Source organism: Phaseolus vulgaris, chromosome 6 (assembly GCF_051622355.1).
Source record: "Phaseolus vulgaris cultivar YP4 chromosome 6, ASM5162235v1, whole genome shotgun sequence".
In the NCBI taxonomy this organism is placed as follows: Eukaryota; Viridiplantae; Streptophyta; class Magnoliopsida; order Fabales; family Fabaceae; genus Phaseolus; species Phaseolus vulgaris.
In genome coordinates this window covers 22,057,554-22,081,602 of record NC_143503.1, presented here as the reverse complement: position 1 = coordinate 22,081,602, position 24,049 = coordinate 22,057,554, and the positions used below count along the sequence as shown (strand labels likewise).

Genomic DNA, 24,049 nt, shown 5'->3' with positions numbered 1-24,049 from the left:
TTTGGTTAATAAAAGAATAATTTATAGAAATATTTATATAAGCTTCTGAAAATTAAAGATTAACATAATATTTTTATCATAATTTTTTATTATTTATTATATTAAATAATTTAATAAGTGTAATATAATATTTTTATTACAATAAAAAAATTTAATTTGAAAAGTTATATCCTCACTTTTTTTATGAAAGTTAATTGAAAAATATTATCAGAAAGTATGATTTTCTAATAATGCTATTTTCTAAATACACTCTAAATATAAAAAACAACTTTTTCAATTTTGAAGTTTCAAAAAATTAAAATTTTTCTTTTTGTCCTTGAGTTATTTTTTTCCGCCTTAGAAAGGCCTTGAATTGAGTATTACTCCAAAACTCGGATTTTTTTATCAATCAAATGCAATTTCACCTCTTAATTAATTAATTAATTAATGAAATAGGTAAAATTTTAAAAAATTACTGAAATTGATTCATTGATATCTGATATACTAAAGTTGTGAGGTTTATGACTAGTTAAGGTTTTTTAATAAGATTTTTGTATTAAGGTTTTCAATTAAGATTTTTCAATATCTTTATTGAAAATCTTAATTGATTAAGGTTTTCGATTAAGATTTTTTTATTAAGGTTAAGAGTTTGTAGCATCTCAATTTAGGATCTTACCATCTTTATTAATTTTTATACATTCATTTTATTTAAAATAACACAACTAAATATTTCTTAAATTATTTTATCATTTAAAAAAAATTAAAAAGTTTTTTTTTCTAAAAAAAAAAAATCCACTTAACTGAAGTGGTACATGGTAAACACGATTTCTTTTAACTAAAGTTGTCAACATTTTAATTTAACAGTTTTATGGTGAAGTCGTATTTACTATGACTTTAGCATTATTTTTTTTACGAATCAGTAGTAGTAATTTATATTGTCTGAGATAAATACGATTTCTTCACCAATACAATCAGCACACTATTTAGCCAAAAGTTGTATCCTCCAAATACGGTTCCTTCAAAACTTTCTTATTCACACAACTTGTTCAATTTTAAAATAATAAAAAAATGCATGACTTAATTCTAAAAAAAAAAAAGACTGTCAATTTCAGAAATAACGAAATCAAATTACACTATTTTGCGGGAAAAAAAAACCATTCTTGTTAACTCCAAGTTTAATGAAAGAATAAAAAATGGCACAATACTAATAATTTTTTTGAAATAATTATCTTCTCTTCTCATTTAAATGAATAAGAGACTAACCTCGATGCAAGTATTATCATTGGAGATTAATCTTACTTCCAATAACTTAAAATATATTGCAGAAAAAATAAACAAATATAATATTTAAAATTGCATTTAATTTTGAATGCAATTTCAGATTGATTATGTTTCAGTACGTCCAATCGATTATTTAGAAATTGAGGTTAAAGAAAGTTTATATATATCTTACTCTCTTGACTTACTGAAGTGTCTTTTCAGGATAAAACTGTGACGAAATTTCGAGTTCCAAAACGGATAATAACTCAGATACAATAATTTGATCTTAGCGATATCATCTCAACAAACTTAAGGTCGAAACAATTCAAATATGTCCAAAAGAAAAATGGTCCCACGTGGTGAAAGGTGTACGGTTCTTTTATGGCGGTGGACAATGTGAATAGGATAAGTGTATAGTGTAAGTGTGTGGCTGAGATTATTTGTCTACATGTTCTATGGTTCCATTTCTAACTTCAAATTAATTTACTTTTTACTTTTCTTTTAGCTAATAATATCTTCATCAATATCAATATTTAGAAGGTTGAATATTCTTCAAATTTATATACACGCAAAAACAAACCTTTTAAAATGATTGTACTGGCTAGGCCGAAAGGCTGAGAGAACGTCAGCATATGATGAAAAGCTAAAATAAAATAAATAAATAATAAAATAAGGGAACACTGTATCAAAGTCCAAATAAATAGGTCTAAAACAATTACAATATATTTAAGGTGCAAAGAGTAAAAACCCAATTAAATCAAAAGTCTAACAAGTGAGTGCCATAAATAGGCGATTTGCTTAAGAGGTAGGTAGAGTTATTTTTATCTGATAATCAAACATATTGATTATGACTTTATCATCGAAGCCCCTTGCAGGTACACATACTCGCTCGAGAGTTGACCCTAAGCTCAGAAGCTGAAAGTTCAACTTGACCAAGCTTGATAAGTGAGAGTCCATATCCTGTACCCAAGAACCAGGCTAAGACCAAATTAGTGGACCTTGTAGCCTAAATCCCAAGTCAACATCAAGAGACTGAGAAGTCGAGAAGACAAAAGGATAAAGAGTTAATTGTTTATGGGCCCTGTAAGAACATTTTGGCGCCCACAGTTGGGCCGAGAAGCAAGTTAGCTGAAGAAGTGAGGTATGGTGAGTAGAAAAAGAGATCAACCAGGATAAATATGAAAGAATCCAACTATGGATAAATATGATGGAAGTACAGATCCTGATGAACATATAACAATTTATACAACACAGGTAAACCTGTATACATGGAATGATGCCATTTTATGCTGAGTATTTCCAACAACCTTGAAGGGAGCAACTTTAAGTTGGTTTACTGGGTAGTCGCCACTATCTATTGACTGTTTTGATACATTAGTTGAGAAGTTTGGAGCTTAGTTTTCCACAAGTCGGCCACATCATTTAACATTAATTGCTTTGGTAAATATAAGGCAAGAGAAGGAAGAATCGTTAAGGTTATTCATGGAGCGCTTTGGAAAGGTTGCACTGAGTATTCACAATCTAAGTCCAGAGGTTACGATGCATCATATTATTACGGATTTAAGGCCGGGACCATTTGCCGACATTCTTTGTAAAAAACCGACAACAAATCTTGATTTAGGATTAGGCAAAATTTAGTTCCTTTTTGTCTTGTGGATGTATGTTTTGGATTGTGGAGGAAAAGGTAAATTTGGAGGACAATGGGGGAGGTTTGGTCAATGAATTATTTGATGATGGAGAAGAAAAAAAATTACACAATTTTAAAAAAGTTGGGGGATAAAAAATTTAGAAAGAAGAAAAATGTAGATGATTTATGTAGGTTGTACACATTGCTTACTGTTCTAGCCAACACAGATAACTCTTAACTAGAGCATCAAAGATAATCCAGAAATAATGGTTTCCAGTTCTAGTGTTGTGTCTTCTGCTCGACCTCCCTTCTCCTTTATAGAAGGCTCATCGCCTATCCCTCTTTGTAGCAGTCTTTCCAGACTTAATTCCTTCATTAATTCCCGTAACCCCCTTCAAGTAACTCCTTCAAAGCTCTTTATGGAGATTCTTAAAGTATCATCATTAGGCCTTCGGTAACAGGGCGTTACGACATCCTAACTGGGTTGACCGCTGACCTCACTATTGAAAACAAGCTTTGATGTCTCCAAATCCATGAAGATTGGTTGAAGGATTTGCCGCTGCTTGTGTGTGTGGGTTTTGGGTAGTTTGAATTTGTAATCCACTCATAGAACTAATCCAAGTTTATTTGATTTTTAATCCTTTTGAAAAAAGATGTGTTTTCAAAGAGAAATGGAAAATCATCTTGTTGAATTGTTGTTTCAACAAGTTGTTTTACATTTAGAGGTTTTTTAAAATGATTTGAAACTGTTTGACTTTGCTGTCAAACCAATTCAATGAGTTGTTTCAAAAAATCAATCGTTTGCTTTTTTATTTTTCTTAACAGAATTTTGTTAAGTTAGTTCAATCTGTTTTAATTAATTTAAAACTGATTTTGTTCTTGCATTAAATGTTTTTAACAATTGATTGGAGTATATATAATTTGTTTTACGCTCTGGTCGTTATTAATTCACAAGATTGGTTAAAGCTTTGGATTCTTTCGAAGAGTGGAATAGGATTACACTGTATTTTATTCTTTTCAATTTGTGATTGTATCAGGTGTGATCATTCCTTTTCTCTTAACAATTGTATTTCTGTAATGATTGTTGGTGTGTAGATTCAGAGGGTGTTCTGAATTCTGTGTTGTGATTGCCAAAGGACGTGTGTGTTCTTGAATGGTTCAAGATCACCACTTTGGTGTGTGTTGTAATCAAGGCGTGTTTGACTGCATAGTGGAATACTCAGAGGTTTTATGAGGACTGGATGTTGCTCTTGGCTAAGAGTAAACCAATATAAATTTACTGTGTGAATCTCTCTACCCCTCATCTCTTTAAATTTGTTTTTTGCTTGAAGTGTATAATTGCTGCTATAAACAATCGATTGTTTCACAAAAGCAACTAGTTGATTTTCTGTTGTTTCTATGAAAACTATTTTTAAATACAGCTGAATAGATTTATGATTAATTGATTCTCTTTTATCTTCATTGTACCTTAAAAATTTGCGAATTTTTTTATAAACAATCCCCCCCCCTTTTGTTTAAGACCTACAATTCTAACACTCACAACCTCTTAGTCTCAGGCATGAGCCAATGAGGCTTAACAAGCCTTCAAACGTTACAATATCCTAACTGGGTCGGCCCATGACCTCACACTTACATTATGTGTTTTCTATCTTCCTATGATTGTTTTGTATATTATGTTGACAGTAGTTGAATGTTTTTTGAAATGGCATAGTGTTGAATAAATAAATAATATATTGTTTTGTGTTTTGATTTTGTAGTTACGAATTAGACACAATGTGCACAATGCACATATTGTAGAAATCAACCGTAACCTTATGCCTTTCAATGACAAAGGATTTAACAAACACCATTTAAATGAATGGTTGAAGTAGACAATGTGTTGAACATTTCTAACAGTCTTCTCTAAGAGCTAATGAGTAGATGGTCAGCGAATATAATGCATTTAGGATTAGGCAAAATTTAGTTCCTTTTTGTCTTGTGGATGTATGTTTTGGATTAGAGTTGTTGGTTGTGGAGGAAGAGGTAATTTTGGAGGACAATGGGGGAGGTTTGGTCAATGACTTGTTTGACAATGGAGAAGAAATAAAATTACATACAATTTTAAATAAGTTGGGGGATAAAAAATTTAGAAAAAAGAAAAATGTAGATGATTTCTGGAGGTTGTACATATTGGTTGCATTATGTGTTTTCTATCTTCCTAGAACTTCTAGGACATTTCCTTCTTTTCCTTTTAAACTGTTAGACAATTTAAATGCCCTACATGTATATAATTGGGGGGTGCAGTTCATAATTTATTAGTTTCCAGTTTGATAAGGGCATCTAAAGTTTATTATCAAGACAAGAATGCCCGTGAGATATATTTGGCAGGTTGTGTTGTCGTGTTGCAGGTCAATGAAAATTGTGACAAGTAAGTTTGTAATGAATTGGTCATTATTTGAAATGTTAATTAGTTGTGTATTTATTTTTTTTAGAAATAGGTGTAGGCAGTTCATCATGTTGGTGTTGGGAACCGTGTTGATTGTCCTTGTTTTCCATGCTTTTTGCATTGGCCACATGTAAGAAAGTTACGTGAAGGATTTTTATCTGTTGGAGGTATTTTATTGTTTGGTTAAGTTTTTGGTGCATATTGTTGCATTATTTTTTAATGATTTGAAAATATTCATTTCCAGATTGTATGGGATTGACTAGTGAGTGCAAATGACAAAGGTTTGGAAATGGTGTTGAGGAAGTTGGAGAATTTAGTTATTGTATAAGTGAGTGAGAAAAGTTACTTGAGCAACATAAAGTTTGTGAAAAACCAGGTGCAGGTAACCAAAAGAGGATAGTTGATTTGGATAAGCAAATCAGAGAGGTCCAAGAACTTGTTCATAAAGAAAACCATTGATCACTTGGATTTGTTTCTACTGAAGCCAACCAACCTCTACTGGTCTAAGCTCACCTGGTTTGGATCTGTTTAGGATTTATAGAACGATGTGTTTGTTGCAGGTTTACACATGAACCGATAAATTAATATACCGAATCTGTGACATAATTTATGTTAGTGATTACTTGAGTTATTATTTTTGCATGATTGATAAATTGGTGTTAATGTTGTTGTAGTGTTATTGTTGACATTGAAAAAGAACATATTGACGGGATTGGACTTGTAATAATTCAATTCGTGCTCAAGAATTGATAACACGATAGAAATTTACATAACGTTATGTTTGTTTATGTACATATTCTTTGTTATATTATTTAGTTATTTATGTTCAATGTGTTTGTAGGTTATGTTATTTGTAATCGAGTTGTTAAATTTGAATGAATTTGAAATAACTGAAGTAGTGAAGTGGTTTTGCTTTAATATTTTGTTTTGCGGTTAGTGTGGATTTAAATTTGTTGTTATTTGTTTCAAGTTTTTGGTAATAGTACTAACTTAGTTGGTTCTTACAGAGTCACGTAATTCAAGAAATGAAATTGAAAGTAAGAGGGAGATCGTGGACCAATTCTTATTACAACTCCTTTTATGCAAAAGTTTTATTTCCATTTCAAGCAATAACATATTCTGATTTTGTAAGTCTATATTAGTCATCTTCTATGTATATAAATGTTGTTGCTCTTTACAATGACGATGTTGAGTGAATTTTAAATTTTGCACTTGTAGGTATTTGTGCCAACAGTCTTCAACACTAAATTGTGGCACTAGACAATTGCATGTGCTCTACTCACTTGGTCATACAATTGAAGCACAACACAAAATTGATAAAGCAAAAATAAAATAGTAGCATATTATGTAATAATGGATGAATTTTAAGCTTGAGATTTCTTTATGATTGTTGTTATATTAATGTTGTGGGTTCATCGACTTGAGCATCTTTATGGAATTCTTGACGACTTCTATGGAAAGTGTGATCGTCGTATTAAACTGATTATTATTTATTTTGATTTCATATGAATTTTAATTATTGTTGTATTTTAATAATTTCTTTGATGTAGACCAACTCTAACATCCATCCAATGCATAATACGAGAATATTTATTTCCACTCCTCCGCACGTGACGTTTGTAAGAGAACAAATGCTCCATCGCCCATATCTAAATAATGAATATCAAAAATTCATTTATTATGAACTCAAACACATGGAAAATTATTACAAACAATTCCCAATACCGTCAAAATATTTCATATTACCTGCAACAAGTAAACACAACCATCCACATAGATAGACGAATTACTTTCGTTGGCATACACATCGAAACTAAACACAAACTATCAACCAAAAACTCATACACTACGAAATCATATACCAATTTATTATTTCCCTATCTCTCCTATTTACCAAACTAAGCATGTGTTTGGTTTGGTAACATAATTTATCTAAATTATAAATGGAATTAGAAGATGGAATCACTAGTAAAAAAATAATCACGAATTATTATGACTTATTTGATAATATTATTTCATGTGTATTCGACAAAGATGATTTTTTTTTATAACTTTTAACTTATTTAATATCATAACTTTTCAAAATAATCTACTATGATGAAAATTATATTTTACCATCAATACTCGATTTTCTTCATAAACAATATAATTTTATTTGATATTTTTTAAAATAAAGAAAAAAAAGTTATTCTAAAATTCAGTAAGTTGAACTAGTTATATTAAGTCAAGCCGTGTTCAATAATGACAATTTAAGTTATATTAAGCTGAAATTGTATTTGGTAATTACGATTTCAGTTGTATCAATAATTTTCACATTTTATCTTCTATTGTAAGATATGTACTTACTTTGTCCTTTGCCAAAATCAGCTTAAAGTTGAACAATTTAAATTAAAAGTGTTTGGTAGAACTAAGTTGTTAAAAGATAAATAAGAATATAATTTGTTATTGAATTAAATATTAATATTAAGTAATATTTTTAATAATTATACTTTAACATTTTAAATTTTCTAATCTAAAAGTTATAAATTTTGAGTAATATTTTTGTAAGAATTTATATTTCATTATAACTTTAAATAGTTATGTTTTTAATTAACATATTTTATTAGAAATAAAAGAAATATTTAAATAATTAAAATATATTAATAATATAAAAAGCGCGTAGCATAGAAGCAATATCTAAATACCGTAGTAATAAGGGTTTCTTCATTATGGTTTATTATTATTAAGGAGTATTGAGGTTTTCTTTTCTAAATAGTGTAATTTTATTTGATATTTCTTAAAATAAGTAAAAAAAAATACTCTTGAATTAAATAAGTTGAATATGTGAAGTATGGCTCATCTATAAAATATTTCATATACAGAATATGTACCTGTAATAGTTACTACTACATCAGAAAGAGAATGGAGAATGGGAATAATACTTTACTTATCATACCAGAAACAGTTAACAACAGCAGCAAAACCTTATCGCACAATATTTCTTCTGAGATGGAAATAGTTTACTGGTACAAGTAAGAAATCAAGATTTATGAAGCAGTGTTGAAGCCTAAAGCTTGATTCTACCTAACCCAGAAAAAGAAAAGTGAAAATAGAGGGTTACAGCTAGAATAACCAAGCCTGCACCACTCAAATTAGAAGAGAGGCTACAAGGACTGTGAGAGAGGACATGAAGAAGCAGACAGCAACCTTAGCCTGTGCATTTTGTGGTGGTTGTGCTCCTGGTGCAGCTCCATCAATGGAGTTAGATGGGGCTATTTTAGAAAAAGGAGCCAATGGGGGTTCTGTAACATCAGCTTCGGTCAGGGAAGGGGCTGGAGCCATAGCTGGTGGTAAGGAAGATTTGTCTACGAGTTGAAAAAGCCCACCTATTTCAACTGGTCTCATGTAAGGAGGAGTGCTGTCACCCAAATTTAAGCATCTGTTCCCTGCAGTAGGTTCATGAAAATCATATAATCACTAATCAGATATGAGATTTAATTGTATATCTAAATTTGAAAGTAGGGGAACACATAAAAGAGAGATTTTGTAGATCTAAATTTGAAAGCAGGGAAACACATGATATTAAGTTTAATTCAATTTTCTAAAACAAGTATATAAATTGAACTTCACACTAACTTATATATTACAAAATAACTTATATATTACAAAATGTTTTTATCTCCGGTCCATAAAAGATCTTTAATACATCTACTCACGCCGAAAATTTTATATTATATACAGTTTGATACGGACCCAATAGTAAGTTGGCTGATATGATTAACATACTCTCGTTAAAATAAACTCTAAATAATTTTGATATTATATTAAGAATTAAACTTTAAATTTAACTTTAACTTTGTAAAATTGACTTATTGTTAATTTTTAACTGTGAGACTTTTTCATGAATGGTTTTCATTAGGGATTGAAACCCTGACCACGTACTTTAACAAACATGTAACATTGTGTTGGCAGTAATCAACTGTTTGTTATATGGTTATTATGTAGGATAATTGACTACATCAAATATGGAAGAGGATTGGAAGTAAAAGGTGCTTCAAAGCCTAAAGTGATTTAACAGTAAGTATGGAAACCAAATAGTGCCAAAATTGCATCTTTAGTGAATTACAAGAACAATAAATAAAAGGTTTTGTATGCACTTACTTCTGTATCTATTGGCTGTTTGAGGGAAGCCTGTGATGACACCATCAATTCCAGCATCCTGAACAAATGTGTTGATCTGCACAGTTGCATCTGACAAGAAATCCCATGCCTGAGATACATACTCATTGTTGAATGTTTGTACATAAACAGAGAGATTATAAGAGTTGAACTTTGACACAGTTTTTGTAGAGCCAGTCACGAAGAACAAAGCATTTTTCGGGTACACAGAGTCCCTTGCGACAACTACAGAATGAGCAAATGTTTTGATATCCGAAAGAGCTGAATCAACTACATCACTAACTATCTCTGGAATGGAGTAGACAAGTTCATACTTTGTTTTCTCCTTGAATTTCAGGAACACAGAACTATCAGTGGACTGAATCATGACGTTTGGAGTCCCTGGTTTGTCATAACCTGCTTTGCTCAAAGTATCACTCACTGCATCAATCACGCTTAAGTTTTGTTCCCTTGCAAGGTACGGTGCACTCTGATAATAGTAGAAAACAACATAATTACAATACAAAATACTCAAGTTTCAACTTGTCATATAAAATTTCCTTTTTCTATAATTATAATTAATGCAGTACACTATTTAATACATATTTTATAATCATATTTTTTTAAGCTAATAACTAAGAGAAACACTTTTCTAAAAGATATATTGTTAATGTTTTTCATTAATCACACTTTAAGATATAAATTGTATATAAATATTAATATGTATTTATACAATATATAAATATAATTATATTAAAATAATACTGATTTTATAACAAATTAATATTTCAATGTACATATTTAAATATTATATATTATATATTTATTAATTAATTTATATACAAGCGGAGACATATACTTGGCCGTTTGTATATTAGCTTTTTTATTGTATTAAGAAAAAAATAATTTGTGAATATTATTTTAAGAAAATATATATCTAGTAGTTATTTTAAATAAAAAAAGATATTTAATTAGTTTTAAACAAATGTATATTTTTTAGCAAATAGAAAGATTGTTTTTATTTATTAAAAAAATATAATCATCTAATTAAAAATAACACAAAAATTAATTAAATAAATAAATTATCTATATACCTACATGTAAAGAGGATTCCTTTTCATAACAATTTTTTTTACACAAATTTTGTCTGATTCAAAACTATTTAATAATATATCCCATTTTATTAGTACAATATTATTTAAGAAATAAAATTATTTTTAATTTTTTAAATTAATGTTAAGGAAGTTTTTATATGCAAACTAATTTCTCACTCTTCTCTTAATTCTTTATTTGAAGACAACAAAACAACATAAAGAAAGAGTATGGTCTTACCCTAATTTGGTTCCACATCAAATCTCACATATCAAATAACATAACTTCCATTTTCTATTCATTCTCTCCACTCCATTTCAAGTAACTTTATTATTTGGTAAAAACATAATTCTTTTGTATCTATCATCAAATAAATCATAACTTTAACATGAACATCATGACACTCTTCGTAAACTACCAATGAAAGAAAAAAAAACTCAAACCCTAAACTCAAACTAAAAGAGAAGAAGAAAGAGTTTGATTAATTTATTTACATTTTTTTTAACATATTATTTATTGCTTTTCAATTTTAACTTATTCAAAATTATTTGTATGTATGTTAAATTTCATCGTAAAAATTAAATAGAACGGTCACAAAAATACCTTTTCTGCTAGTCTTTTATATATATATATATATATATATATATATATATATATATATATATATTATTATTATGTTTTAAAATATATTTTAAGGTTAGCATTATTTTTATTTAATTTTTAAATTAACACTGACCACCCATTCATTTAACCAGTTCTCGTCTTTAAGCTCCGATGGGGAGCCTTTGGCGCGCGGCGATCGACATGTCGGAGAATCCCACCGTCTACAACGGCGTCGAGTTCTGGTCCAACCCCGAGCGCACCGGCTGGCTCACCAAGCAGGGCGAGTACATTAAGACCTGACGACGCCGCTGGTTCGTTCTTAAGCAGGACAAATTTTTCTGGTTCAAGGAATCCACTGTCTCACGCGCCTCTCGACCACGCGGCGGCGTCTCCGTCGCCAACTGCCTTACCGTTAAAGGCTCCGAAGACATCCTTAACAAGCCGAACGCATTTGAACTTTCCACATGCTCCGACACCATGTACTTCATTGCCGATTCCGAGAAGGAGAAGGAGGACTGGATCAACTCCATTGGTCGCTCCGTCGTCCAACACTCCAGATCCGATTCCGTGATCGTTATTATGATAACAACTCTGCCAAGCGTTGATCACGCGCTCTGCAATCCACTTTCCTCTTTCGGTGAATTCTCCTTTTTCTTTTGTTGTTTTACTATGTTTGTGTATATTATAATGATTATTATTACATCAATCGCCGATCGTGCTCGTTTTTGCGATAAAACTCTGTTTATGTACCTAACTGCTATCAAATTGTAATGATTTTGGGTATGGATTGGTCCAATCTTTTCAATGTAATAGTACAATGAAAACTTATAACAAGTTATGTATTAGAGAAATCATCCGTTCATAATTCAATCAGAATTTGGGAAATAGCAGAAAGTAAAGGAAATTTGTTTATTGTCCTCTTCCTACTCTGGATCAATGGATCAATGGAAACCCAAGGTTCACGAAAGCAAGAATGGTGTCAAAAGTAAGCTTTCCCAGAAATTGGAGAAGGAAAACAAACATTTCTTGTGTGACAGCCGATCGATGTTTGATCATTGTAAGTATTGCAAAACATATTAGAGATAGCATTTCAATTAACAAAATTATAAACACAAACTCGAAATTGTATCCTTATTTTCATGGCATGCTAAATACAATTTTAAAATTTAACTGGTTTATTAGTTTAGTATTGATATTGTTTTATCTGAAGAAATATTGTTCTTCTAGTAATAAGGATTACTACATGTCTATAACAACGAAACAATTCATAGTTTAATTTTATGCCTTGGCACATCTAGTTCTAGTTCTCTAATTTTCTATTCATTTTTCTCAAAGTTCATTAGAACATTCAGAAGTAGTTACCTAATGCCTCTCACGGATCATGACAAATGATTTTTTATGGTTTACCATATGGCTTACTCAGTTAAATGTGCATTACTACATTTCACCAAAGATATTGCATGTTCACATACTGAATTACTGAAATAATGGCATGAACAGAACTCACCTCAATGATGATCACAACACCTAATAGGGAAGTATGACCTTGTGTGAAGTTCAAGAACTCTGATAATGTTAACAATGATACTTTCTCGTTAAATTTTGGGTTTCTATACAAATTGTAGTCGCTAAACGGGTTCAGCATTGAGACTGCAAGCAAAAGGAAGAAAAGAAAAATATTGTCGTCAAATATTTGCTTTTACATTTTCGTATATTGATAGGTAAAATATATTCATACAAAAGAAAAAGCAACTGAGGGAAAAATAAATAAATAAAAAATCATGACATTAGTCTTTCAAGAAGTTACAAATAACTTGAGATTTGTCAGAGCAAGGATCAGTGCACCTCTTTGAGGTCCATATCCAGCCTTAAATCATATATTTTACACATAAGAACACCAAAAAAATGATGATAAGTGTTTTCGAATTAGTTTTTTCAGTATTTAAATTGATCCTACGAACACTAATGCATCGGGGAGGAAATCCCTCTAGATTGGATGTGTCCCAAATGACAGGAGACACTAGAACTCAATGGCTTAAGGTCAAAATCATAACAATAATTAAAATTGGTTATCATGTGAAGAGAAGGTCAAAATTAATTTTGTCCCAATTATTCCTAACAGGTGATTTGCTTGTGTTTTGTATTTACATCTCATTAGACATGAAATTTCACTTAATTGAGGTATATAACATTCATTTTTTGATAAGTGTCTTATATAAATAATCGTGTGTGTTGTGTATTTATATCTCATTAGACATGAACTTTCACTTAATTGAGGTATATAACATTCAGTGTTTGATAAGTCTATTATATAAATAATCGGAATGAAGAGTAAAGGACCATTTGACTTACGACTCAATCTTTTTATATCATTCCATGCCAAGTCGAATGCAAATATTCCATCACCAGCTTGGATCTCTGGAATAGATTTGCTTAGGTTGCTGAAACTTGATTTAGCAACATTTGTGCTCTTAATAAGATCAATAGAGTTAAAGCAAAATGGTATTCCATCCTTTGACATTTGAACAGGACAGTCAAGAATATCCACACCATCTAAAATAGCCTTTTTATATGCTAAGTCGGTACAAGGAGGATAATCTCCACTTGCTCCATATTTTGAGATGACCAAAGTGTTAACTAAGACATGAATAGAATGAATGTATCTGGTTAACAATGATGCAATTTTCAATTTACACTAGCGTAGAAGTGTTACGCATCAAACAAGCAGGGATAAAGCAACGATATTAACACACCTTTTTTTGGAGCATTGAGGCCCATGTGCGCAAAGCAGTCTGCATAAAAAGAACAAAAATCAATAGTCATTTAAAGGGGGAAACTTTATACTCATGTATACACGCATTCTGAACTTAGTCAGGTTAGAATTGTTTAGTTTTGTAGAATCCACATGCAACTAAAATCAAGTACAGAAGTACACACATAGTTATAGAAGATACATAGTAAATCGATACATAAAATTTCAGCTTGGAAAAGTAATATAAAGGAAAAATACTTATATTTGGGTTAATGCAGTTAGGAAAATAAACACCATGTTTTATAGATGGTCGCCGAAAGTATTTAGTTGGAATTTTCCTAAAGAAGAAACCTAGTCTAAACTAGACTTGGCTTAAAAGTTAGCATAAAAAGAGAGTTGGTAGTGTCCGCCTAGGAGATTTTGAGTAAGATTATGTGCATACAATATCCTATATGTGTGATGGTCAATATAAGTTCCGCCAGTTACATTTCTTTGATCAAGAATTCTATGATATAACTTTCTGAGTCGCAACCCCGTGGAAAGGTCATCTACCCCTTACCTAGATTTAAAATAAATATAAAGTAGCTAACAAATCAATAACGTAGAATGTTGATCCCAAAATTTTAGAATCAAACAAAATCAAGCACGGTCACTTTAAAATTAACAAAGTAAAATTGCATAAACTCATTTAGGGTGATTCATCAAAATGTTATGCACACAAGCCTAGTACTAATAGTAGTAACAGGATCATAGGTGCATTAACTTCTTCCTAATGAAAAAATAAAATCTCAGTAGAAGAAATGGTAATAACAGACAAGATTTAATCAGTTTGTATGCATTATATACACGGAAGGCCATCCTAACAAAAAATGAGTAAGACATAACATACCTATAGCTGCAGATGACGTTAGGGGGAAGTCAGACAACACACCATCAACAGAAAAGTTTCCATTCTCAATGAAACTCAGGTGCTCGGAAACAGGGTCATAGCTGTAATTATAGCTGATTGGAATATCATTTTGAAAAGTTGAAGCAAAGACTTCTAGCCCCACTTTGTGCGCATCGGAGACCAAAGATGTATGTGGTTGTAGATAGTGACTTGTTGGATCCACAGGCCATATGTAATCTTTGGGAACAAGAATTCCTGAAGCAAATGTCTTGATAGATGTTAGATTTTGTAATAGTGAACCATAAGTCTGTTTGGTTGATGGATCTACTTCCTCTTTTCCCAGAAACCTGAAGACCAGTTTTGTTATTTTTGGATTGATGTCTGTTTTTATACTTTTGAGGAAACCAGCTTCAGGTGATGAGATGTAACTGACATTTACTGTTGTGTAAACAAAACGTATGAAATTTTTCATACTCAAATAGTGTTGAGTGTAGAATGCATCATGCTGCAAAAAGATTGAAAAAAAAACGTTTAGTTTTGTGTAGAACTAGAATACTACGTGAATGGAAATGCATTATACCTGTATGTTCAACCACAATCCTTGCGGGAATGTTGTTTTAACCACATCTTTCACCGTAAGAATTTCGAATACTCCACCTAAGGTTGGTCGAGAATAATCTCCCTGAACCACTGTCAAGTAACCAAAATAGTCAACAATTAATATATATATATATATATATATATATATTTGTACGTATGTATTTCATTTAATACATGAATAAATGTCAGACATTACGAATCATTAATGTAAAATTTACACATGCTTCAAAATCAATGACCTACCTGAAAGTTGTTTTGGAGAACAAGATTAAAGATTTCAATTCATTTATAAAGATTGAGAAAGAGATTTTGGCATGAATCTATCAAAAGATTAGTTGTTTTTCTATTATCATCACAATCCATATCCCATGCTCATTGTAATAATCAAATAGGAGTACGTAAATAACTTGTACAATCCAGGATCTAGAATCGCGAATCTCATCTCCAACTACGACATACATCTTAGTTAAATAAATCTTATTATGGGGACATGTGTCTTTCCTAAATAATTAAGTATGATTAAGCATATATATTATACTTAAATTCACTCTAAAATCATAAATAGGACCCAATTGAGCCTTCAGTAAGGCTTTGTATAGGTATAAGCCCATTAAAACATTAAAACTAGTGTAAATAGGGAGGTACCTTAGGTAAAAATATTTTTAAATGATTCATTATCATTGTCTACTTTTGAACATCAAGATTATATTGACTTGATAGAAAACCAGACCGAGACTTATAATTGAGACCAAACTAGACTAAGACCAAGATATAGACACAAATTGAGGCACAAAGTAGCATGAAGACTAGGAATAAATGAGCAGTAGGACCAGAAAAAACTCCTTAGCAAACTATATGTTGACCACGCAAAACATGATAGATGACATATGCCAACACAAGGAACCTCAGGATAACCCGATTGATCATATTGAAATGATGGAGTTACGAAGAGAAATAGAAACACTCAAGAGAAAGAATGTGGAAGAAATTGATGCCCTTTGATCCAAAAACACAAGAATGAGATAGAAGGTGGAAGACCACACCTCTGCAGGTCGACACCGAAAACAAAGACTCAATTGGCTCCAATGTACCAACTGTCCAAAAAATGCAAGAGTTTGATTTTGAACAAGGTGTTTTGATGTTTCTAAATCCGCTTTGAAGACTTGAAGAATCTGTTGTTGTGTGTGTGTGTTATTTAGTAGATTTTGAGTTGTAAATTTACATCTAGTATTGATCCAAGTTCACTTGATTTTTAATCTCTTTTGAAAGAAGTGTTTTCTAAAATCCGTGTTAATTTTAGTCAGTTGTTTCATGCTTTTAATAAGTTGAAACAGCTTTTGTTCAAAGTCTGGTGACTACAACAATTTTTTCATCTAGTTGATTTATCATGACAACCGATTGAATTGCACTTAGTGTTTTTCAAAGAATTTGAAAAAGCTTTGTTTTATGTGTTGTCCTTAACAGAAAAAAAATCAATCAGTTTGTTTTAAAATCAATCAACTATTTTTTAAACAAAATTTTGTTATGAATTTCAAACTGATTTTAAATGATTTTAACTGATTTCAATTAATGATCAAACGATTTTAACATCTTTATAAAGTCTATATAAAGATTTTTTTTTATCAATTGAAAAAAAAATTATAAAACAAGTTTTCAATAGAAGATCAAGAGCTTTTGGATCATTGCTTGCGTGGGTTTTCTATTCTTGTGTTCTACTGCTTTGTGAAGTCCAAGTGTACTTTTACTCTTTCTTTTATGTTGTATTGTGTGTGAAATCATTTCAGATAGGGTTTCTATAAACGGTGGTATTGCTAAGAAGTGTTATGTGTTCTTAAGGGGTTTAAGATCAACATTTTTTGTGTGTTTTGTAATCTAGTTTTGATTGCATAGTGAATTATCGGTGGTTAGCTGAGGACTGGATGTAGCTCTTGGTTAAGAGTGAACCAGTATAAATCTCTCTATATGAATCTCTTTTTGCCTACTTTCATATACTACTTTAAATTATGTTCTTTATTTTTTGTTGCATTAAACTGTCAGTTGTTTCGATAAAACAACTGGTTGATTTTTCATAAAGAACTATTAATCTGATAATTAATTCCAGTTGAACAGAAAAATCAATTGATTGATTTTACAAATCTTTTCACTCTACTTCCATTCTTTGCGAAAATCTTGTGAAAACAATCACCCCTTCTCTTGTTTTGGACATACATTCTAATAGTTGTCAGTTTTCAGAATGCTCAATCCCAACCACCGGTCTCTATGTTGCTTTCCGTGCCTCTATTCGTTGACACCCCTTCATGGAAGGTATAATAGAAACTCCCTCCCATCAAATTGGAAGAGCCTAGATGGTCCACAAGGTCAACTATTTATAGATGTAACAAGGCATGAAGCAAATAGAACGTCACATCTATCCCAACTGTCTTATCATTTCATCACAATGACTACAACCTTAAGATCATTCACATTCATAACATGTGCTCTCTCTAATCACCCTAAACCTTATATACTCTTTGAAACACTTCGCTCTCCTTAAACCTGGGTGACAAGTATACCACTTGAGACAAATAGTATCTCGACAAAAAATAATAAAAATTCTTGCAATGGCTCTTGTAGTAAATCCACTTGATTCTAGGGGTCTAATGTACTATCTAATACAAAAATAAAACATCTCAATCAACTAAAAACAATTGAATTCATCTCCAACTATTGACATACATTTCAGTTAAATAATCATATCCCTAACAGGTTCAACTGACACGTGCCTAACTAAGTATAATATAAGTATATGATTATCCCTAAACATGTTCTAAAACTGCAATTAGAATTCACTTAGAATTCACTTAGCCCGTCAGCAAAGTTTCATATAAGTATAAGCTCATTAAAATTAAAACTAATATAAAAAAGGGTCATATTGTGTAAGAATAAAAAGCATCATTAAGATGAGTTGAACTTACAGAAGACATTGGAACGTAGCTCCTTTAGGGTGTAGTCCGCAGAAAAATAGCCATCGGTTTGTACACCATTAACTTGGTAAGACTTACTTTTATATTTATTATTTTGAGCAATATCAGTGGCATTTTCAAGCTTCACGTTTGGGACGCAGATCCCCTGCGAATCTTTCGTTAATTGCACGTCACACCATACTATCACATTTTTTAAACTAGCTGTTACACCAAAAATATAAGCACTTTCACTCGAATCAGGAAATATCCCTGAAAAACCACCACGTGCTATCACCAACGGTGGATTTCCTGCACCAAAAACAACTCCTTCAAGTTAGCTTCAACACACACTACACATCACAATTTATTATCAGAGCGAACATCTATTACACAAGTTTCAAGGATTATTGAACCCATTAGGGGAAGTTATTGGAAAAAACATGTATAACAAGTACAAGATATAGGTAATGAAAGTTTTAAAATGAGTTTATCCAATTTGCATTTTATAGAATTTTTTTAGGAGAAACTTCTTTGAGTAACACAATCGCTATCAAAAGTTTCGAGTTGTTTCAGATCTTAATGTTAGCTTATTCAATAATAGACGTGGGAATTTTTTGTGGAGGATTAAAAAAAATTACAAGTATTTTGAATTGCAAGATTCTTTCTTTCCTTTTACATATTTAAGAATAGCAGTAGGGGTTATTCCTAAAAAAGAAGCTATATGGAACTCGATTGTTGAGAAAAAGAAACTAAGACTATGGAAGCATAAACAACTCTCCTGTACAGAAAGGTTATGTCTTGTTAAGTTGATCATTTCATCCTTAACGTTATTCTTCCTATTCTCTTACAAAATACCGAGTGGTGTGGTCAGAAAGATAAAGAATATTTAGATGATGCTCTTCTGGGAAAGTGAAGAGGCTCAAAGGAAGATAACTTGGGTTAGATATAAGGATATATATGTTGTCCTAGGAGCCATGGAGTTTGCGGGTGAAAGATGTTAAACAATACACACTACTTGGATTGTTTCTTCCTGCACCTCCGTATCTTCTGCCACCTCCATACACAACATGAAAATACATTTTTATTTTTTTTGTGTCATTTGAAAAAGGACTTCCGGATTACATAATCTGAAAACTAAATAAGACTTCCGAATTATGTAATTCGGAAAGTAATCATGCATCTGAAAAAAGGCTTCCAGATTATGTAATCCGGAAGCTAATTACAAATTTGAAAAATGACTTCCGAATTACATAATCTGGAATATTGTAGAGGGGCATTTTTGGAAATTAAAAAAATTATGAAGGTCTGAGAAGAAGGTATGGAGGTGCAGGAAGAAACAGTCCACTACTTAGCAAGTGGGCATAGAAAGTCATTCATCAAAAAGGGTTCTCTATGGGTTTTTTTGTATGGGAAGGGTGGAAAGGCCTTCAACTTAGGTAGGACACAAATGGGTTTGTGTATATGTGGTGGAGGGACATAAAAAGGGTGTGTAGAGTGAAAAATTACTCTGATTGGTTTTGGAAAGAGGTTTTGTGAAAAGTAAGGATGCAATATAAAAAATGGAAGGCAATTACTTACTACACTATATCAAATTTGAATATCCATTCGATTTTAGTGTGAAACAATAAAAATATCCTTAAATAAAATAATGATACGAATAAAAATATATTCTGATTTTTTTTTGAAATATATTTTGAATTTTTTTTTTCTGAAACACATTTTTTATGTTCCATAATTGTTTTTTCAAAATGAGATTTTTATTTTGAATTTTTATTTTCAAAAAACAATAATTTTTTTCCATATCTGTTTTTCCATAATGTATTATTTCCAATTTCTGATTTTTATTTCTAAATAAAAGATATTTTTGGAAATTTAAAATTGTGTAGGATGCAGGTTTAAAAATGTTGGGTGTAGAGAGAATTTGGCAAGGTGATAAGTGCATGGCAATGACTATCCGAGGCTATACCTAAGTTCGATGTTAAAGGATATGGGTGCATGATTACAAACTAGATGCATATGGAGCTTAAAGTGGTATAGGAGTTGGTTGATAACCTCACGGGAATGTTGACAAAATGTTCGAAATGACTACGCATGGTAGTGATGAAAGGGGATGGGAAAAATATATTGGTGGACAATATAGTGTGGACTCTTTCTTCCCACACCTCCCTCCTTACCTTCTTGTGTCACCCCATATTAAATGTTAAAGTACTGTTTTATCCTTTTTTGTGTCACCCCCATACATAATCCGAAAGATTTTTTGGATCCAAAAGTGTTCTTGAGATTTATAAAATCTAGAACTCTTTTGGATTTGAAATAAGCCTACGGATTATGTAATCAGGATATATTCCAGATATATTTCGAATTACATAAACTGGAAGTTAATCTCATACTTAGAAAAGACTTCCGGATTATGTAATCCAGAAGCTAATCACACATCTGAAAAAAAAAAGATTTCCGAATTACATAATTTAGAAGTCAATCTCATACTTAAAAAAGACTTCCGGATTATGTAATCCAGAAGCTAATCACACATTTGAAAAAAAAAAAAAAGGTTTCCAGATTACATAATCCCGGAAGTCTATTCTAAGTAAGAGATTGACTTCTGAATTATGTAATCCGGAAGCTAATCACAAAAGAATTCCAGATTACATAATCCGGAAGCTAATTCTGGATCTAGAAAATACTTCCGAATTATGTAATCTGGAGTATTACAAAAAAGTATTTTTAGAATACAAAAAACTTATAGGGGTGGCACAAGAAGGTATGAAGGTGCATGAAGAAGCAGCCTATAGTGTGGCTTGTATATATGAAATCTTGCATGGAATAGTGTAGGATCATAGTTACAACCAATATCATAAGAAATATGGAATATCAAGGCACTCCAAGCGACACAAATAACTTTCAGGGGTGCCTTTTGTGCAATTGGTGTCAATTTTGGGCTTTATTTGTCACGAGTATAAAAATATTTTTAGTAGTAATTTTTCAACAAATATTTTAAACCTAAGATCTGTCATTTAAAATATGTTGAATGAAAAAGAGGAAAGATCTCCACCATAGAGAATGAGTTCTTCTACGATAAGAACTACTTTTTTAAATTCTCCCCCATTACCAAAAAAATCATTGTAGGACTTGAAAAAATTATTTAAGATCTGAAAGTGAAATTTATCATTAGAGCAAATTTTGAATGAGATCTTGAAAGATACTCTATCCTAAATGGCATATAAGAAGGTATAAATATATTAGTGAAAGTTGTAATAGGGATTTAGTGATTGAGAGATGATGAGAGCGGTGTGGTTTTTTCTATTGGGAGTGATAATAAGTAAGGATTTAGGGTGGATAAGTGCATGAATGTATTCTGATATAAGGAAAAGGAGAAAATAGAAAATAATACTAACAAAAGGTAAAGAGGATCGAGGGAATGATTTGAGTCTGGTTAATCAGGGATGGGTATTGTAGTGGTAGTGTGGGAAGAAAGGGATGAATACATAAAAGAGATGTGGGAGCTTGAACTCAAATGGTAGAGAAGAGTCTACTCTTAATCTAGAAATAATGAAGGACGAATCATGTTAGCACATAGTCGCTTTCAGTTATGATTTTTTCTTACTTAGACATTTTTTTTCAATCCAAAAGTATATCCAATATAAATTCAATTAATAAAATATGAATTTCAACTTTAAACGAATCTATAAAGATTAACATAATTATAAATTATATTTAAATATTTGTATTTTTTTTTCACACTTCTATAAAGATTAACATAATTATAAATATATTTAAATATTTGTATTTTTTTTCACACTTCTATGTATGAAAATTTATTATAGTGTCACCATCATTTTCACACCTAAACCATGCATGGTAAATAATATGTTCACTCCAACAATTATTCACATGTTTCGTTTTAGTACAGTTCGAAAAGAATTAAATTTTTGATACAAGAACTTTAATGATCATCAGGTTTGTTTAAATCTCATTAATGATTAATATAATTGAATATGTGTTTGGTTTGATTTTTAATAATTTTCATGTATGTTCATTAAAAAATTAATTTTAATATGTAATTAATTTTCAAAAAGCGATATTAATAATTATAACGATCTAAAACAAAAAGAAATAAAAAAATATGAAAGTGACGGGTCAATTCACCCGTTTGTCCTATGACAATATGAATGACTATTTTCAATTTTGTACAATCTTGATAGGTCAGTCTGTCTCATCCCACTTTTGATGATTAATGACGGATCGATTCAAAATGAATTGGACTGACCTGTTCTGTCACCCATCTTTTTTTTGGCAATGATAATCTTTAGTAATAAACATACTTTATACATATGTATTTATTGAAATGTATCCCTAACAAATTGTAGAAGTTATTTAAGTAATATAACACATGATAAAAAATTAGAAATTTAATTCTTTGAAGATATTTAATTATTTCTTTAATGATGTATCATCTTATTTATGCTTTATGTTTTAGTGTGTCATAAAGTATATTAAGTTTTGCTCAATTTCTACTGAAAATAACTTTTAAAAAAATATTAATTATAAAAATCTATTGATGATTTAAATATATATATATATATATATATAACTAAAAAGAACACTATTCATAAAAACAAGTTGATTCTCCCACTCCAAAATCCTCACTTCCTTACCCACTCCAATTCTGATATCATCAAATTAACATATCAATATAATTTTCAAGGCACAAGAAGACGGTACAATACAGTATATCAATCCTCAGCCTCATTTATCACCCTTTTCACCAACACACTTCAATTAAAATTCGTATCTAATAATTGCACGGATAATATTCCTAATAACAACTTGGAATTAACACGAACTCGACCGAAAAGAACAAAAGGAACGTTAAATCAAGCTAAGGTAAGTTTGAATTGATCTCAGATCACTCTTCTTTTCATTATATGTGAGATAAATATATACCACTGAAACATAGTTAATTATATAAGTTTAGAAGAAGGTTAAGGTAAACTCCTAAAAACTAGATAAATATCTTACTTACATTAATTAGATCCAAAATTTACCTATAATTACAATATTTGAGAGTAATTATAATTGCAACGTGTGTTTGACTCTGTAACAGTAATCTGTACACTTCCTGTGTTTTAATTTTTCTGGTTTATTTTCCCAGTAACATTATCCACACAAAAAAAAGATAGAAGAGTGAAAAGAGAGACGAACCGGAGAGAGTGTTCCAAGTGGTTGCGTTGGATACTTGTGCAGAAACCAGAGGCAGCACCGAGTAAAGAAGAAGAAGAAGAAAATGAAGGAGAAAGAGTGAACGGAGAAGAGAGCGTGGTTTCCACATTCCAGCGGAATTTCAGTTTCCGGTGAAGTTCCGGCAGTACTTGGCGGAGAAGAAACTTAGAGTTTTGGCCACTCACCACAACCCTTGAGTGCTATATATCAGTGGGCTAAACTATCGTTTAAGTCACGTCGTGTGTCGTTTTAGCTATCGGCTAAGTCATATTTGTCCCTATAGAAGAAAAAGTGAGAAGGCGAAACGACAGCGTCAACGTATTTGTCCCTATAGAAGTGAAAACTTTACTTTACATTCAGCAGAAATAGTAACTTTCCTCCTTACACTGTGATTGTTTTAAATTAGTTTTTAAATGTTAATATATTAAAGAAAATTTTAAAAAGATAAAGTAGTTTTTATTTTATATTTATTTTTTCGTATTCTAAAAAATAAAATATCATTTTTATGTAAAAAAATTCTATA

General features: G+C 30.9%; 1 protein-coding gene and 1 pseudogene across 2 annotated transcripts; one reads left to right on the top strand and one right to left on the bottom strand.

The window, feature by feature from the left end:
• Window positions 1-8,193: 8,193 nt before the first annotated feature.
• Window positions 8,194-23,762, bottom strand: LOC137833446 (glycerophosphodiester phosphodiesterase GDPDL4-like). Of its 2 annotated transcripts, XM_090303604.1 has the most exons (9): window positions 23,509-23,734; window positions 18,319-18,615; window positions 15,345-15,454; window positions 14,765-15,269; window positions 13,877-13,915; window positions 13,476-13,760; window positions 12,631-12,773; window positions 9,432-9,918; window positions 8,194-8,716 (listed from the first exon to the last, which is right to left on the bottom strand). In XM_090303604.1, the coding sequence occupies exons 1-9, from the start codon at window positions 23,633-23,635 to the stop codon at window positions 8,418-8,420; spliced, it is 2,292 nt and encodes a 763-aa protein (XP_090159730.1). In that variant the 5' UTR covers window positions 23,636-23,734; the 3' UTR covers window positions 8,194-8,417. The 2 variants fall into 2 exon arrangements, with proteins under 2 accessions (XP_090159730.1, XP_090159731.1); XM_090303605.1 differs by lacking the exon at window positions 13,476-13,760 and having other exon boundaries at window positions 23,509-23,762.
• Window positions 11,295-11,829, top strand: LOC150027290 (pleckstrin homology domain-containing protein 1 pseudogene; annotated as a pseudogene).
• Window positions 23,763-24,049: the final 287 nt, after the last annotated feature.